Source organism: Melopsittacus undulatus, chromosome 4 (genome assembly GCF_012275295.1).
Source record: "Melopsittacus undulatus isolate bMelUnd1 chromosome 4, bMelUnd1.mat.Z, whole genome shotgun sequence".
Lineage (NCBI taxonomy): Eukaryota > Metazoa > Chordata > Aves > Psittaciformes > Psittaculidae > Melopsittacus > Melopsittacus undulatus.
Genome location: NC_047530.1, coordinates 1,890,355 through 1,908,579, shown reverse-complemented (window position 1 = coordinate 1,908,579; position 18,225 = coordinate 1,890,355). Strand labels below are relative to the sequence as shown.

General features: G+C 54.1%; 1 protein-coding gene across 1 annotated transcript in view; it reads left to right on the top strand.

The window, feature by feature from the left end:
* The window catches only part of MYRF (myelin regulatory factor), a 58,909-nt gene that overhangs the window by 23,451 nt on the left and 17,233 nt on the right, over positions 1-18,225 (top strand). The window contains exons 2-7 of the mRNA XM_034061465.1: positions 1,202-1,289; positions 2,084-2,410; positions 5,703-5,764; positions 9,298-9,613; positions 10,219-10,391; positions 10,480-10,603. Coding sequence (XP_033917356.1) covers positions 1,202-1,289; positions 2,084-2,410; positions 5,703-5,764; positions 9,298-9,613; positions 10,219-10,391; positions 10,480-10,603 — 1,090 coding nt within the window. The remainder of the gene's footprint in view (positions 1-1,201; positions 1,290-2,083; positions 2,411-5,702; positions 5,765-9,297; positions 9,614-10,218; positions 10,392-10,479; positions 10,604-18,225) is intronic.

Here is an 18,225-nt window from a genome sequence, read left to right as displayed (position 1 = left end):
CATCCCTGGGCTCTGCTGTGGAGGCATGTGGTGCACAAAGGGTTAGGTGCCTCACAAGCAAACAGCTACCCAGGTTTCCCCCCCTCCAGCCAGGGTTTCTAAGGCAGAGATCCCTCCATCCACACACACACCCTGTCCATTGGCAGAATTCCTAGCTGGATTTATTTCTGCCCATTTGCTTGTCTTGGTATGAAAGGGATTTGCAGAGGGGAAAGCTGCCATTGGCCAGGCCTGGGATGAAACCCCCCATCAGGGGCTTTGTGTTTCAGCTGCTGACCTTTCCCAATGCATGGTCCATGGGGCGCAGGGGGGGGTCAGGGTCCTCTCCTGGGCAAGGGATGTGCTTTAACGTGGTGCTATGGGGTCTTTGAGGAAGGGGCCGTCTCCCGTTATCTGCAGTGGGGGGAGCTGGACCTTCTCTTCCACTCTCTTGGCAGTGGTTTTGGCACCAGCCCCATAGGGCTGCAGCCTCCCACTTGAGAGCCATAGATAAAGAAAGCACTTTCTGTCAACAAACCCCAGCCCAGCTTCCCCAGAACAGGGCAGGGAGGAGGAATCCTGCGGGAGAAAGGAGAGGGAAGTCCATGGCTTGCCTATGGAGAAGAGGAGAGGATGGAAAGGAGGGGTCCTGCGGGGTCAGGACCTCATCCAGAGCTGTTGTGGCAGCAGCGGCGGAGGAATTCCAGCCCAAAGATCCAAAGGGATGGACACCAGCTTTCCCAGCACCCCTGGAGCCTCTCTTGTGGCCTGCCAAAGGGAGCTCTTCCATTGATCCCAGTGATGCCATTGGGTCTTGCAGCTTCGCTGACAAAGCTGTTGTGGTGGTTGGGCAAGACCTGGCTCTTGTGCTCCATGGAGCCATGTGTCTTGCATAGCTGAGCCCTGACCCCAAGATCTCCCTTCTCCCCCATGTCTTGAGCCTGGTCCTGGGAAGCCCGTGTATCCCTCAGCCAGAGCAATGCTCACAAAGGGCTGTAGAAAAGCCCCACTTGTGACCAGCATCCCAGGTAGTGTCACCACCTTGGCTTGTCCCAAGCGCTCCATTCCCTGTCTGGTTTTACACTGGGATGCAGATGGATATGGACAGAAGACAGGCCTCACACTGATGTATTGACTCTGCAAAGGTCTGGTGGTGTTCCTGAAGCAAGGATCTTCTGTGTCCTTCTCCTGGCTCATGCTTCCACCTCCTCTCCCTTTGCAGGCCATGACATTAATGGAGCTCTGGAACCATCGAACATCGACACCAGCATCCTGGAGGAGTACATCAGCAAGGAGGACTCACCAGATATGTAAGTTCTTCCCTTGTTCCACAGCAGGAATTCTGTTGTTTTCTGTGTGTGATGTTCAGCAGTGTCCATTTGAGGAATCACTGAGCAGCTCTATCCCTCTTGGAATCTTCCTTTATTGTACTTTGCTCTCATTTCCACTTCTTCCTATTGTCTCTTCCTGGCTTCTTGCCTTTGAATGTCCTCAGTCTCTTCTGGTCCTTCCCCTTCTTGAAGGCATCACAAAAGGCTTTTCCTTAATTTGAGCAATGGGAAAGCAAGAACTAGGAGCTCAGTGGGAAGTGTGGAGCTCCATGTGGAGCAGGGGATGCGTGCCAACATCAAGGCCAGGTTGGACACAGGGGCTTGGAGCAGCTGCTCCAGTGGGAGGGGTTGGGGTTGGAGCTGGAGGAGCTTTAAGCTCCTCCAACCCAAACCATTCCATGATTGGCAGAGCTGGAACACATCTGGATGGCCACCAAGGAGATCTGGGCTGCAGGGGGGAGCAGGATCTTTGGGGCTTATGTGACAAAGCACCTTCCTTGGGTATGCTGCAGCACAATGAGCAGGTCCTGCTGTCTCTCACTGTCTATGGCCTTTAACACCTCCCTGGCTGGCATCAGTGCCCCCAGCCCAGGTGCCTGACCTGCCTCCCTGTACGCTCCTGCTGGTGCCACCACAACGCTGCCTGGTTTTAGGTGTCCCACAGCACCATGAGAAGCTCCATCCCCATTGCTGCATGGCTGGGCAGGGGTGGGCTGAGCAGCAAGTGCCATCTACCTGTCCCTCTGCTGAGGTTGTCCCCTTCTCTCCCTCAGCTGCTTCCCTGACATCCCTGCTTCAGCCAGCTATGCACACCCCCAGCCCTCCAGCTCCACCACCATCAACGCGCCTCTTCCCAGCTCCATCGCCAATGGGACCAATCCCACTTCCAGTGGGTCCCTCCACCTTCCACCCCCGGGCAGCCAGATCCCAGTGCGGCATGGTCCTCTTCTGGCCAACCCTTGTGGACCGGGCTACGGTGCTCACCTCAACTGCAATAACAACAATGGTATGGTGGTACCCAAGGGTTACCTTGGTGGCCACTGCCTAAACAACGTGGTCCCTCCAATCAAATCCGAGCCCAAGGCTTCCTACGCACCTGGGTAAGTGGGGTTGGGGTGGTAGAACAAGGGCAGTTGGTGGGACAAGTGCTCCTCCAGGCTGGTGGGGCCTGGAGGGTTGGTGGTGGTTGGTCCCATTGCTGCAGCATCAGTCCTGGCTTCATGGATTGATGCTTTATGGCAAGGGTAGGTCCTGAAAGGTTGTTTAGTGGATCTTGTCTGTATGCATTGAGTTAGAGAGGATCAGTGGTGATGCCAGTGCTGGACATCTACAGGTGTGTGATGGGAGAATGTTTTAGCATTGTGAGGGTTTTAAGAAGGAAGACACATGGGACAAGACAAAATTCAGTCTCCAGGATGTTACCATGACCATCCATAGGGAACATGCGAACTGAACTGGGAAGAGAGATGCACCTCTCATAGCCTGATGTTGTAGATAATCCACTCAAGAGAAGAAAGAGGTGGCATCTGAGCTGGATTTGTACTGCTTTGCAATGAGTTCTGCACGCAGACCTGGTGGAGGGGAAGAGGATGACTGGGATTTAGCATAGCTGGACAATCAATCTGGGAGAAAACATGTGCTTCCTGCTCTCTGGAATGGCCTTGTGTGCAACAGGCAGGAAGGGAATGACCCTGGCAGGCTGGGAAAGCCCAGCAGCATGGCCCAGCATCATCTGGAGTGGCCAAAGGGGCCAGACAGACCATGTCAGTAGAGACAGGTCATGCAGGCATGGCGTGGTGAAAGGGATAGGAGCTAGAAGGCATAAAGCTTGGAGGCCCAAAGGAGCCCATGGTCCATGCTGCTCTCCTCCAGCCATAGGGGTGTGAAGCAAGAAGATGGTTGAAGCTGGACAGATGAAAACCCAAGTGTTCATCAGCAGGAGGTCTTGGTCATACCATGAGGAGCTGTGCCATGGTCCAAGCTGCCTCTGTAGCACAGGTGATGGGTGGCCCTGATGTGCTCTGCTCAGCCCATCTCTGTGCCTTCTCCAGTGGAGATGATGGATGTAAGGACCAGTGACTGCTCATCCCTGCAAGCCCCTGCCTGGCTCTTCTCCCTTTGCCTTGTGCCCTCTAGTGTTGTCAGCAAGTACAACGTGGTGATTCCCAGGTTTGGAAGCTTCCATCCAGCACACCAAGGATTCAGCAGCTCCATTGGGATGACTTTGGCCCTTTGGATGAACGTGGATGGATCTTCCAGAAAGAGACAAGCTCAACAAAACCTGCTCTTATTTTAGTCCCAAACTGGGGAATTCTCCCTTGCTGTGTTCCCAGAGGCAGCTTAGGGTAAACCATGCCCATGTCTTCTGCGTGTATCTGGCATTCTTCAGGATGTGGAGACCATAGCTTGCTATTAGAGGTGGAAGCCTTGGCTTGGATGTAGATGAACTGGGTCAGCTCTAATGGCAACGTGTCTTCAGCATCTCAGAATGATTCTTCCCTGTTGTATTAAGCTTTTCCTTGAGGAATGATGTCTCACGTGTTGGATACCAACAAACCCTTCCCTTGGACTGAGTGCATCCACACTACCTCCATGTGTGAACCCTGCAGTGTCCACCTTTCTGCTGCAAGACCTTTTCCAGCCCCCAGGACTCCCTGGATTGTCCCAGACCCTTTTGTTATTGACCAGAAGTTGGCTTTGCAGGGCACAAACCCTGATAAATCCATAGGAAGTACAGCCCAAAGTCATGGCCAGCACAGCAAGGAGCCTGGAGATAAGGCTGGAGAGAGATGCTCCAGACCACGTGTAAGAGGAGAGTGATGGGAAGGTGCTGTAAGTGAAGGTGGAGGATGAGGGAACTATGGTGAAGTCTTTTTGGGGTTACCCTACCTCATCCCTCTGCAATTACTACTGGGGTTGGAGGCCAATCCCAACCATCACTTACCACTTACCATCACTTGGTCTTGGGCTCCTCTGGTGCAGGAAGGTCCTGGTGGGAGCAGAGTTTGAGGTGTGTGTGATGCACTGCCCATTCCTTCCCCATAGCCCCAAGCACCTCCTTGCTTTTGGCCAGCTTCCATCCAGAAAGGACCGGTTTGTCCATGGTTATTCTGCAGCCACAAAGCTGATGTTTAAGAGAGGAAAAGGATCCCCATTGAGAATCCAGTTGTGATGAGGAAGAGTCAGGAGATGGGGAGGAAAACAGCATTTGTTTTAGATGGAACACTGTTGGCTTGAGGTTCTGGGCTGCTGGAATCTGCTGGGGCTTTGCTGAGGTGTGAATGGGCTGAGAAGGGAATTCCTTGTCAGCATATTGTGAATGCTAGGGTGAAGTGAGCATGGATCAGGGCTGCTCCAGCCACCAGAGCCACCATCTCCCTGCCCATCTCTGCTGCAGTTCATGGCTTTAGTGGCCATGGCTTGGTCTAGGTGGGAGTAGGACCTCTTTCCATCCACTTCATCTCCAAACTGGTGCTAGAGAAGAGGCAGTGTCTGAGTCACAGCCTTTACTTGTGTGAGGCCCAAGCTTCTGCTGCAGTGGATGTGTGTTGAGGAGCTGCAAAAAGGGGTAAGAGACATTGGTTCAAATGGCTTTCCAAGGAAAAATTGCTTTGGAAGTGGCTGAAGAGCCCAAGTACCTGGAATCTGTGCTGGCTTGAGGTGGAATAAGGAAGGATGCAGGAGCTAACCGGCTCCCTGCAGTGCATTGATGCTGCCACCACAAACAGGTTGCCCTGGGAAGTGGTGGATGCTCCATCCCTGGAGATATCCAAGGCCAAGCTGGATGTGCTTCTGGGCAACCTGATGTAGCTCAAGATGTCCCTGCTCATTGCAGGGGGATTGGACTAGATGAGCTTTGAAGGTCCCTTCCAACCCATTCTGATTCTATACAATGGGACTGGTCCTCAACCCCCCAGCCATGGGTTTGTGCTGGAAAAGGATTGGGCCATCAGAGCCCAATCCTGCTCCTACTGATAACAGAGTAGAGCCAGAGTGTTAAGCCAGCAGCTGTGGTGGTGCTCAGGTTCGTACAGGTCACAAGGCAGAATCCATCCCATGGGCTTCCTACCATCAGATCCCAGCTCCTCCCTCTTCCCCCCCCCCCCCCCCCCCATCTTTCTCTTGGGAATGGATAGATTCCTGTTTGGCTTCTTCTACTGGAGGTCTCATTGGCAGGTCAATGTGTCTATCCCTGCTCCTGAGGGCCAAGGAGTCACTATGGGATGGCAGTGACGGCCACCGGGACACACTTGGGGTGATGGGAATCTGCTATGGGAGCAGCTGGGAATTCCACCCGGAGCCTGGAGGGTGCTTTGGTAGAAGTGGCCCTCTCAGTTGTGCTGGAAGCTGCTTTCAAATGACTTTCCCTTCTCTTTCCCCATTGCTCTGCAGCACTTTGCCTGACTCTCCCCCGGATTCTGGATCAGAAGCTTACTCCCCTCAGCAGGTGAATGGTAAGTGCTTCAAAGAGAGAGTGAAGGGAGGGGGGGAAATCCAAACCCCAATCCCAACATCCTCCCCCTCTTTGTTCTGGGAAAGTGGTTGGCTCTGCAACCTTTATCAGACGGGAGAAAACAGGCGGCTGCAGTACGTGGGGAGATTATCAGTTAGTAAATATCCCTCCACTTTCCCTATTGTTCTGCTCCTGGGCTTTGCCAGGGAACGAGGGAAGGAACAGGGAAAAGCAGGAGGCAAGGTGGGAACCCATTCACCTGGGGACAGCTTCGTCCCACGCAGGGTGGGATGTGGAGCCCACAAACCTCCTTGTCCTGCCTTATCCCTGCACCTCGGGTGAGCCAAAGGGAAGGAATGGGAGCGTGTCCCTGACATGGAGCCCGGCTCCAGGAGGCAGGAATGAACCCGCCGTTGAGCAGTAAGTTCCTTCCCAGCCTTTCCCTCCCCTCCAATGGGACCAGCTTGATCCGGGGTGGTTGGGGGGGTGTCTTCTGCTCCCAATGCAGAGGGCACAGGGAGCTGGTGTCAGAGGCAGGGTCATTGCCAGGCTCTCCTTGGGGAAGCCACCGGGTGCTGTTTGGTTCCTGTGGTGACCTTCAGTGCTCTTTGATGGAAGGAAGGCTGCTTTGGTCTCCCTTCCCCCTCGGCAGCAGCAGCCTCTTCCCCATTCCGCAGCAGGAACAGCGCCTGCTCTCCTGGTTTTTGATGGAAGAGGTCAAGAGTTCTGTTTATCTTGCTAAAAGAAAATCCCTGGAATTCCTCCTGGCCCTTCCTTAAATATAACAAAGAGGCCGGATTGCTCTGCACAGGGAGAGCTGCTCCGATGGGGAGGAGAGCACCCACAGAGCAGCTCCTTCCTCAGGAGGAGGGAAGGGATGCTTTCCCAGCCCTGTTTTTCCCCTGGAGCTGGGAAGCACAGAGCATGGGTCCTGCATTTGGTAAATGCATCCCTGTCTTGGTTAGAAGCCTGTGGAAATAGTGATGTGCTGTGGTGGTGGGGAGATGGACACTGTGAAGATGCAGTGTCTGCTGTGAGGATATGTGTGTTCTTGGATGCTCATGCATGGGCTGTCCTTTGGAAGCTGCAGCTTGTACCTGGGCCACCAATTGCCTATCCTGACCATGCTCAGGATCAGAACGTTCATATAAGATGCTGTAAAGATGCATTTCTTGCAGTGTTCCTCAGGGGAGGACACAAGGCTCCTCTCCCAGCCCTGATGCCACTGTCCTTCTACGCAGGCTGGGTCCCCAAGGGTTGCTCTGATGCTGTTGGATCTGTATCCATCATTGGGATGAGCAGTGCCACACTGCCTGGATGGATGTGTTGTTGAGCGGTGCTAGTCTTTGCTCCAAGGTGGAAGTTGAGTGTTTGTCAGGATGGCAGGAGCAGAGCTGGGGATGGGAGATGTTGTTCCCATCACTTCTCACCAGCTGGAAAACAGAGGAATACTCTATCCAGGAGTGTCACCTCTCAGCCTTGGTCCTCATCTCAAACTCCTCAGGATGGAGACCTCCCTTCCTCCTTGGAGCCCCAGTGATGGTCCCTGGGACAGCTCCAGAAGGCAGAGGAATCCATTCCATATGTGCTGGAGAAGGGCTCTCAGAGAGCATGGCAAGGAGCAGAAGGGGTGGAAGCAGCCCTGTCCCAGCAGTAGGAGGGCTCATTGACATAAATACAAGTCACTTCTCCAGCCCTTGCAACAGGAGGAGTTTATACTGGTTCCTGGTCAAGTGCTTCGGCCTCATTAGTCAACCAGTGACTGGTTGGTCTGAGGACAAAGTCCATCCAGACCAGTGTCTGGCTCAGGGCTGGTTGCTGGCACCTCCTTAGGGATGCAGCCTGGCAAAGACCCAGTGGATATCTCCTGTGTTATCCCCCTCCACGTCTCTGTAACAGCTATGACCAGTCCCTGGATGTGCTGGTCCTGCAGCCCTTAGGTAGAGGCTGTGGACACAGATGAGCTTTGTCCTGCTGAAGATGGGTGAAGGTTTGTTCTATGGGGCTGGGGACCCCATTGTGTGTTTCCCACAGCAGAAAACCCATCAGAGAGCTCCTGGTCAGAGCCTGGGGCTGCACTGCTGCCACTCCTTGGGTCTTTCCCTTGCAGTTCCTCTTAGGAGATGATGCTCCACCAGGTTTTGACCCAACCTGAATGTGTTCTGCAGCACAGATGTGGTACACTGGGTTCTGGGGAGGTCTCAGCAGGGTAACTGAGCTTAACTGGTCTTTGTGCTGTTTTTCCATGCTGTCATGGACTCCTTACCAAGCTTGAGCTTTGGGAATGGTGTTGAAAGCTTCCCTGGGAGGATGCTGAGGCGCTGGCACAGGGTGCCCAGAGAAGCTGTGGCTGCCCCATCCCTGGCAGTGCTCAAGGCCAGGTTGGACACAGGGGCAATGAGCAGTGGGAAGGGGTTGGGGTTGGAGCTGGATGAGCTTTAAGCTCCCTTCCAACACAAACCACTTGGATTCTATATTCTATATTCTATAGAGACCAGGCAACAGGCCAAGCCAGGACCCCAAGCTCTGAGCTGAGCAGTGCTGGGTGGGATGAAGCCCATCTTTGGCTTCTCAAGGCTCTGTCCATGGGTGATAGTCTGGTTTCTTGGCGGGGTGCTGTAGCCCACAGCTATGAGCAGCTCTGGCATCATGAGATGAACCCATGAGAGTCTTTGTCATGCCCAGGAGCAGTAAAATCAGGCCAAGTTCAGGTGCTTTCTCTGTAGTTCTGTGTTTCCAGGCCCAGGCTTCAGATCCTGACTCTTGGATCATTTGCCCCCCCATTGTGCTTTAGTGGTCCATGTAGTTCCTTGGTGCTATAGGAATATCATGGTTGATGGCTTTTCTGCTTGAAGGGAAATGCAAGGCTAACACTAAAGCTCCCTGAGGATTCCTAAAGATGTGCTTCCACTGCAGCCACATGATACTTGGGTATAGCAAATAAAAAGAGTGTTTGTGGCCATCTTCCTTGTCCTTCATCCCAAGGACCTGATTGCACTTTTGGTCCTTTGGGCTTCAAGGCACCGGGCCCTGCCTGCTTCCTTGTGCTGACCCCTCCAGTCTCACCTCTCCTCAGCAGATATATGGTGTAACAGGTTTCATAGTGTTGATGTCCCTTTATCAGCTGGCCAGGACCTGGCTGTGTCCTTGCTTTGCAGATACCACTTGGACACAGCTTGTGTCTGTAGTTGACAGCCAAGGCTGTTGACATGAGAAGGGAATCCCTGCAGAGCAGATGGGGTAGGTAAGGAAACAGCCACACTGAGACTAGGTGCAAGAGCAGTGAGATATGGATTCATGAACATCATGGGATGGTTTGGGTTCAAGGGAGCTTAAAGCTTACCCAGTTCCACCCCCAGGCCCCAGACACCTTCCACTAGAGCAAGTTGCTCCAAGCCCCATCCAACCTGGCCCTGAAGATAACCAGGCTGGTTCAGGGGCAGAGGAGCTGTGTTGGTGCTGGACCTGGCTTTAGGACCCAGTGAATGTCCCTACCTGCTGCTCTAACACCTTTGCCTCTTTCTCTCTTTCAAGACCCTCACCTCCTCCGGACCATGACCCCCGAGAACATGTGCCACATGACTCCCCCTTCTCGCCTGGAGCATCCTCCTCCTCCTCCTCCTCCTCCTCCACCACCACCCCCCCATCTCCCAGGCCCTCCTCCTCCTCCTCCTCACCCGCACCAGCAGCAGCACACCCCACACTACCCCAGCCTGCAGCGGGACATGTACATGAAGGCTGAGCCCCTGCTACCACCATATGGCATCGGGCAGGGTATGGCCCCTGCTGACCTCCACCATGCCCAGCAGTCGCAGATGCTGCACCAGCTTCTCCAGCAACACGGAGCAGAGTAAGGACTCGGGGCACTGGGGCTTTGCAGAGCTGTTGGTGAATGGGGAGGATGAGGGAGGCTTGGAGATGCATGAGCAGAATGACTGGGTTTGATTCCAAGTTAAGGAGCTTGCCCTGGTGCTATGGGAGAAAGATGGGGAGCCGTTGAGGTAAAGTATGGAGCATGGGCATTGTGTGGAGGTGGGTGGTGGGGACAAGAAGAAGGCAAAGATATGGCTCAGTTCATGGCTGGCACCGAGCTTGAGGGTTGGCAGAACCACTGAGCTTGAGACTAGGGCTGTAAGAGCAGCTTTGGTTGGAGCTGAGCAGCTGCTTGGAGCTTGGTCTGCTGTGGAGGGTTGGATTGGCAAATACATGCCCTGAGCATGGTTTGGACCAGCAGCTCCTTTTCCTGCTGCCCAGGCTTAGCAAGGACCTGGAGTTTGAAGTAGGTGTTTGGGTTTCCTAGGCAATGGGAGAAGATGCTGATAGAGCTGAACAAGCCTGGGGGCTCCTTGTATGCAGGTTTCTATGTGAGAACCCAGCTTTGTGCCTGGTCATGGGCTGTTTCCTGCCCACCTCTTGCTTCCCTGCTCAGCCTTTGCTTTCCCGTGGTCCCTGCAGCCTCCCAGTGCATCCTGCCAAGAAGAGGAAACACTCTGAGTCTCCCCCCAACACCCTCAATGCCCAGATGCTCAACGGGCTGATAAAGCAGGAGCCAGGGATGGGGTCAGTGCCACTGAACCCTGATAGAGTCCAAACACCTCCCTGGCACCAGCCAGGAGCGCTCTCACCAGGTATGTGAGTGCCAAGGGCTTCCTTGTGCTCTTCCCAGCTGGACACTGTCTCAGAGGGATCTGAATAAGTGTTCTCCCTTCATTCCAGGCCTGATCCAAGATAACGACAGCTTGAACGGCTCCTACTTGGATCCCAACTACCAGTCCATAAAGTGGCAGCCACATCAGCAGAACAAGTGGGCAACTCTGTATGATGCCAACTACAAGGAACTGTGAGTAATTCATGCACCTTTGGAGGCAAGGGAGTGAAGCTGGGGGCATCATACTCACAAGATGGGACAAGGATCAACCTAGACACCCCATTGTTCTATAACCTCCTGATCTCTGCTTGCCTGCCTTGTGGTGGAGATACTCTCCCCACAGTACCTTTGCCGTTGGGAAAGTTGCTCCTCTGTACTTCCACAGGGCTGATGGAGGATTTAAGACATGCTGTAGGTGATACTACAGCAGCTACTCAGACCTTGGTCTTCCATGGAGGGTTGTATTGGCTATCCAAACCTTGCTCTGAGCATGGCTGGGACCAGCAGCTCCCTTTCCTCCTGCCCAAGGAGGCTGAAGTGTTAGGATATCCTAGACAATGCATAGCAGGGATGGCTGGAGGTAATCTAGAGCCACTTCAGCACAGCTTGAGGGCAGCATGGAGAGGAGCCTGAGGAGGAGGAGGAGAGACGGGAAGGAAGAGAGAGGGGGTGAGGAAGGCTGGGAAGCCAGGAGGGGTGGCAGAGGGGCAAAGGGAGAGGGTGAAGAGGAAAGGGGTGGCAGGGGTAGGTGGGGAGCAGAGAGCAGTTGAGGGGCTGGGAGCTGGAGGGCTATGAAGGGTGGAGGCAGTGCAAGGACAAGCTGCATAGGGAAAGAGGAGTGCTTGGGAGGGAACCACTCTGGATCCTCCCTGCATTCCTTGGGGGTGACAGGGAGCTGGCAAGCAGCAGGCTGCCTTCCAGGAACCTCTCTGGGAGCAAATGAACCTCCCCCTGTTTCCCCTCCTCCTCTCTGTGCTCAGCCAGGGGCTGGAAGGGGTCCTCTTGGGGGACATGGAGATGGGGGTGCTCTGTTGTCTGTGACACTGAATGACCCAAGGCTCTTATCACACCTTGCCTGGATCAGGATGGGAGCCAGGACCCAGGTCATGGAGGCAGAGCTGGACTTGGGATATGCAGGGATGTGATGCTGCAAGCCCTCCTGCATCCCCAGCCTTGGTCCTTGTGCCAGTCTGTAACACAGACCTGAGGTGACTGGGCCATGCTGGGGGTTGTTCCCTATGGGAAGGGGCTGTTGGGTTTGGTTACTTCATTGGGGACACCCAGTCATTGGCAAACACTGTGTCTGGGGCTGTTTCCCCACCCCAGCAGGAGAGGGTTGGTTTGCAGAGGGGGTTACTGCTGCTTTAGTGACCTGTTCCCATAAAGGAAGCATTTCCCACCTTCAGGAGGAATATCAGCTGTTTCTGGGCAGTTGTGACACTGTTTTCCTCCCTGCCAAAGCCACCTTTGCCTATTGCTGCTGTTCCTGCTTCTCCCAGCTCTCTTTTGGTGCCAATAATGCCTTGAGCCTTGCTACCTTCACCCTGTGTCCAAGTGCTTCTCTGACTTGGGCCGTGCTTGATCTCAGTCTGTCACTGTCACTGGACTGGCCTCTCCTCCACCATCAGTCTCCACAGGGCTTTCACTACTACAGAAGCATCTTGTGCAGTCAGCAGGGTCCAAAGAGCTCTGTGCATCCTAGAGCTCTGTGCATCCTGGAGCAGACCTTTTGCATGGCCTTGCTTTTGCCTTGACCATAATGAGTCCCCTTTTCCTTCCATCTTGCTATTTACCTGTGCTGGGTACGTGGTTTCTCATCTGAACCACGTCACAACCCTTTCAGTTTGACACAGACCATCTGCAAGTGTCCCAGTCCCTGTTATATTCCTTGTTCCAGAGGTTATCCATGGACTCCAGCATCATACAGGCAGACTGGCAGAGCAAACTACACTATATTGGCAACAGAGAAGCTGCTGAAGTGCTGCAAACCCCAGCTTGTAACTTCTGCACACCCAGCCCATGTTCTTTGGACCACTTGGGCTCACCTCCTTAATACCTGCTTTCAGGATTTAGCCAGAGCAAAACCACTTCAGTGGCATTTAGGTCATCGTCCCGTTGTGTAATGAGTAAATTCCTTTTACCTGACTTCATGTAGATTTGAGGAACCCACGTGCGCTCTGTTGTGGTGCTGGATTTGACCAGAATTAGGGGTTAAGGTCAAGGTTGATTGATAATTTCCAGTTTACACACTGCCTCAGTGGACTTTAGCTCCTTTGTGGTGGGTTTGAGGCCAGGCAGCTCTAAGGGAGCCTCTGCAAGCTGAACCTACACCTGCTTCTACATGGAAGACCTCTTTGTTCTCCTGGTAGGATGCTGCATCAGAATGTATCATGGAATGGTTTGGGTTGGAAGGGAGCTTAAAGCTCCTCCAGCTCCAAGCCCAACCCCTTCCACTGGAGCAGCTGCTCCAAGCCCCTGTGTCCAACCTGGCCTTGAGCACTGCCAGGGATGGGGCAGCCACAGCTTCTCTGGGCACCCTGTGCCAGCGCCTCAGCACCCTCCCAGGGAACAGCTTCTGCCTCAGAGCTCAGCTCAGTCTCCCCTCTCTTGGGCAGGTTCAAGCCATTCCCCTTGGCCTGTCCCTCCAGGCCCTTGTCCCAAGCCCCTCCAGCTTTCCTGCAGCCCTTTTAGGCACTGGAGCTGCTCTGGGGTCTCCCCTTCAGGAGCCTTCTCTTGTCCAGGCTGCCCCAGCCCAACTCTCTCAGCCTGGCTCCAGAGCAGAGCTGCTCTGTCCTCCTCGTCTTGCTCACATAAAGTTAGATCCTTTAGTATGGAATCATTTTGGTTGGAAAAGACCCTTCAGGTCATCGAGTCCACTGGTAACCATCAAGAGTTTCCTCCAGGGTTTGCATTGATCAGTAGCCCTGTAAGAGCTTCTTCCAGCTTGTCTCAGCACCATTTGAGCCCATCAAACAGCTCTCTCTTCTTATGCAGTGAGTGTAGCCATCACATTGGATCACCTCTGCATCTTATGCCTGTGAATGAGTGGAAAATATCATCCCTGTTCAGTCATCTTCCTGGCAGAAAGCTACAGAGAAGTGGTCCATCAACCATTACTCATTTCCTGCTCTTCTGGGCTGGTCCTTGGAGCTCTGTTTTCTCTCCTATTGCCATGGCTCAGTGAGATGGGGACAGCATGGGGGGATCTGAACTGGTTCTGCAGTTCTTAAGTAGCTTTTCCTGCCTTCTAAGAGACCTGTAGAGTGAAGGCGAGCACAGTTGTGTGAATGACAACTGATTCCCTGTCCCTAGGAATCCCCATGGAGCAGCCCTGCAGCAGCCTTCTACCAGGAGAAGAGGGAATCACATGAACCACCTGGATTGAGGATTAATGCAGACTTAGAATGAGGCTGGACTAACAAAATAGAGGGAAGGAAAGAAGGGTTCTTACATGGATTCAATTGGAGGTGCTGGGAAATCTGTGCCTTGGCTTGCTGGGCTTGTGTCTCAGCCTTGTGCTTATGTTTGGCTGAGGATTCTGAGTGCTGGGTGAAGGAGCCCAAGCCTGCGGGTGACTGTTATGGATGGTTTAGTTCTCCTTGCCTTTTGCACTGGTTTTGTGGCTTGAGCCTCACTGAACCATCACAAGGGTTCACTGCTCTCCAGCAGCAGTGCCGAAGCTCTGGAAGCAAGGAGCTGAGTAATTCACTGCTGGGAGCAGGGGTAATTCATCTCCCTGACAGCAGGCTCTGATAAATGCCAGCAGGCTCCCTCCTCCCTCCCCACCTTTGTTTAGTTTGAGGGAAGGCAGCTGGGGAAGGATAGAGCAGCTCTCAATAGGAACGTTCCACACTGAGCCCTCTGCTCTGTTCTCAGCCTGGGAACTGGTGCTGTCCTCTTCCCATCAAGCAAACTGGTGCTCTCTGTGTGCAGGCTGAACGTGAGCTTGCACTCCTTGCTTGGAAGTAGTGTCTTTACAACCAGCATCAAACCTTGCTGCAGGTCATGGTCTCACCAAGGGGATGGGCAATGGTGTGAGGGGGTCCGGTCCTGCTGGATGTGGTTTGGGTTAGTGATGTGGTCTCTTGGCCCTCTGGCCAGCTTGGTTAGTCCTATGGTGATGGATCACTGAGGTCTCGTGATGTGAGTGTATCTGAGGTAGCTGAAGGGACTGTGTAGGGTGCTGAGCCTGGAGAAGGCTTCTGAAGGGGAGACCTTAGAGCAGCTCCAGGGCCTAAAGGGGCTGCAGGAAAGCTGGAGAGGGGCTTGGGACAAGGGATGTAGGGACAGGCCAAGGGGAATGGCTTGAACCTGCCCAAGAGAGGGGAGACTGAGCTGAGCTCTGAGGCAGAAGCTGTTCCCTGGGAGGGTGCTGAGGCGCTGGCACAGGGTGCCCAGAGAAGCTGTGGCTGCCCCATCCCTGGCAGTGCTCAAGGCCAGGTTGGACACAGGGGCTTGGAGCAGCTGCTCCAGTGGAAGGGGTTGGAGCTGGAGGAGCTTTAAGCTCCCTTCCAACATAAACCAGTCTGATTCTATCCATGCATGGACTTAGTGAGTGCTCCTTGAGTCAGGGAGTCTCCAGCCATTACACTATAGGAGTGGTTGAGATATTGGGGAACCTGGAAGGAAGCAGGAGGGAAATGGGAGAGGGTTTTCTTCCAGAGAGGAAGCAGTTGAGCCATGCGAGCATCCCTCTGACATCCTGCTCTCGCTCACAGATCCCAGTACAGGTCCCTTTAGAGACATCTCTCCTTGCAGTGTCTTTCCCTTTGCACTTCAATGCAGAGGATGAGGTTGCACCTTGCTCTATAAAGTGTGATACCAGGCATGGCTGAGGGGAGTTTGCAGCCTCTCACCTTCACTTGGATTAGGAAAAACCTCCTTTCCCCTGCTCCTGGCCTTAATCTGCTTCTCTCAATGGGGGCCTTTTGGCTAAACCAATCCCTTTGACCCCAGCCCTTGATTCCTGATGCTTTGCCCTCTGCCTCTCCCTGGTTAAAGCCAGCATGGCTTTGGCTGCCCCTGGGATGTTGCCTTTGTAAGGAGTTGGTGTCATCCCTATATCCAGGAACCACCCACCTGCCCTTCCTTCTATCACCCCATTTACTGCAGCCATGCATCAGAGAGGGGCACTGCTGCCCAAGGACAGGGTCCAGGGCAGGGTGATCATCACTGTGGTCCCTTTGGGTTAACAGGAAGGGGAGGATGGGTTGTATAAGGGTTACCAGAGTCCTGACAGTGCCCCAGGCAGCACATGGTGGTGAGGGAGTGGATTTGCTGCTTCCAGGTGGGATTTACAATGTGAGAGTGAAAAAACACTGGAATAGGAGATCCAAGGGGTACCCCATCCTGCAGTGGGGGTGAGCTGGGAGCAGCTCTTTGACATAGTGATGGCCAGAATGGCTTGGGGGATCCCTGGGCTCCTTGACACCTGGAAAGCTGCTTTTTGCCTCCCATCTATCCCAGTGCAGGATCCCTGCATTCAGGGAATGCCCCAGCCCCAGCCATAAGGCAAACTCAGAGGAAAGGAACCTCTGAGATGGGGATTTAGGCATTTCTAGAAGACAGAGGAGGGGGAGCCTGACTCTCCCCTCTGTTGGCATGTGTTTTGCAGCCATCAGTTTGATGTGAACCAGAGCATGGTTTGGAAGCATCCATGGCTTGGAATTTCAGTCAGACCCTCCCTCTCCTCATCTTTCTCTGTTAAAATACAACGGGGCAAGTGGTGAACACTCAGAATGCTGGAAGGACATGGACAGAGGCAGGGAAAGCAGTTGGGAATGGCCCCACCATCCTTGGAAGGAGCACAGGGGGTGCTTGGGCCAATCCCAGTGCCTGCTCCCCATCAGGAAGAGCTGGATGCAGAATTGAGGGCTGAGGTTAGGAGGAGGGTGAGAGCATAGAGGGGAATTCCTCTCGTGCTTCTGGACTAAGGTAGTGCTCTGCTCCCACCGCCTGGTTTGTGTTTGGGACAGGGCACGACAGCCTCAGGTCCCTGGGGTGCAAGTAATGAGCTTGTGGTCATCCCAACGTTATTCCAGGGTTCATACACGTTAACCCTCCAGCATGTCTGGGGGAGGATGGCTTTATTCCCAGAAGAAAGGAAGGGATAACAGGGGAGCGAGAGTGACCTTTCCCTATCTCCTGCTTCCCAGTGCCCTCCCATTGCTCTGGGCTGTATCTGTCTGTAATAAGGTGGAAGCCACAAAAGGTTTGCTTTTGTGGAGGAGCATTCCAGAGTCTTTAAGCCTGATGTCAAGGCTGAGCTCCCCTTTACCTCATCCATAGCTCTTTAGTTACAATGGGATCGGTGTGTGCTGCTAGGGCTGCTTGATGGGGAGGTGGGAGAAGAGGCATCTCCTTCCCCACCACCAAGGGCAAGCAGTGCCCCAGGGGCCCAGCAGCCCAGGGCTGGGGGTTCGGATGGTGGGAGAAAAGGGACTTGCTGCAGAGGCCACATATTTGTCTTGTTCCCATAGGAACCAGCCCATTAAAGAGATGTAGATTAAACCTCCCCAGCTGGTGTGTGTTCACCGGGCAGCCAGGGCCCCTCTTCCTCCTCCTCCTCCTCTGGACCTGTCAGAGCTGGAAGCTTTTGGCAGCAATCAGAGCAGGGGGATGTGAGTTTGGGAATCCAGCATGCAGGGGGTAGCAGGGATTAGGGCAGGCAACGTTGGGAATGTGATGGGGGAAGCAAGCAGAGGTGTGGGACAACCCTTCAGGTGAGCCTGAGCTGCTTCTCCCAGTGAGCAGCACTAAAGGGTCTGCTGCAGGCTGTGGAGGTTGAGCCAGGGCTGAGCAGCACTCAGAAAGGAGATGGTAACATGTAGTGGTTCCTATTGTGCTATGTTTATAGTATTATGGCTATAGTGTGGCATATAGAGGGGTGGTTGCCCCAGCTCCTTGTCAAACCCTAGTCATAGAATCCCAGCCTGGTTTGTGTTGGAAGGGAGCTTAAAGCTCCTCCAGCTCCAAGCCCAACCCCTTCCACTGCAGCAGCTGCTCCAAGCCCCTGTGTCCAACCTGGCCTTGAGCACTGCCAGGGATGGGGCAGCCACAGCTTCTCTGGGCACCCTGTGCCAGCGCCTCAGCACCCTCCCAGGGAACAGCTTCTGCCTCAGAGCTCAGCTCAGTCTCCCCTCTCTTGGGCAGGTTCAAGCCATTCCCCTTGGCCCTTGTCCCTACATGACCCCAGAGCTGGATCAGGACTGCAGGGGGGTAGGATCCCCTCCCTGAGCTGCTGCTCATGCTCTGGGGGTGCAGCCCAGCACATGGGGGGGTTCTGGCTGCAGGCTCACACTGCCACAGGCACAGGAACCACATTCCCTTCCAGCTGAAGACCCACCTAAAGCAGTATTACAGCTTCAAGGAGCTATGGACCTTTGCTGAGCTCTCACCCCTGCACAGCAGGGCTGGTTGCTGTGTGGGCTTAGGCAAAGTGTTGGGCTCATGTTGGGCAGGGTCTGCCTGTGCCTATGAGCCCCAAGAGCAGCATCAGTGCAAGACAGCAGGGATGGCATCAGAGGCCACCTCTTTTGCCCCGGCACAAACCCTCCTTCCCCTCCCATGTGCCTGCTGTGCCTCAGGATTGCTTTGTTGGCTGTATGTGTGATGTGGTCTTCATCATCTGTGGTTGTGGGACTGTTCATGTCTGGTGGGACATAGAATCACAGAATAGTTTGGGTTGGAAAGGACCTTAAGATCATTCAGTTCCAACCCCCCTGCCATGGGCAGGGACACCTCACACTAAACCATGGCACCCAAGGCTTCATCCAACCTGGCCTTGAACACTGCCAGGGATGGAGCATTCACAA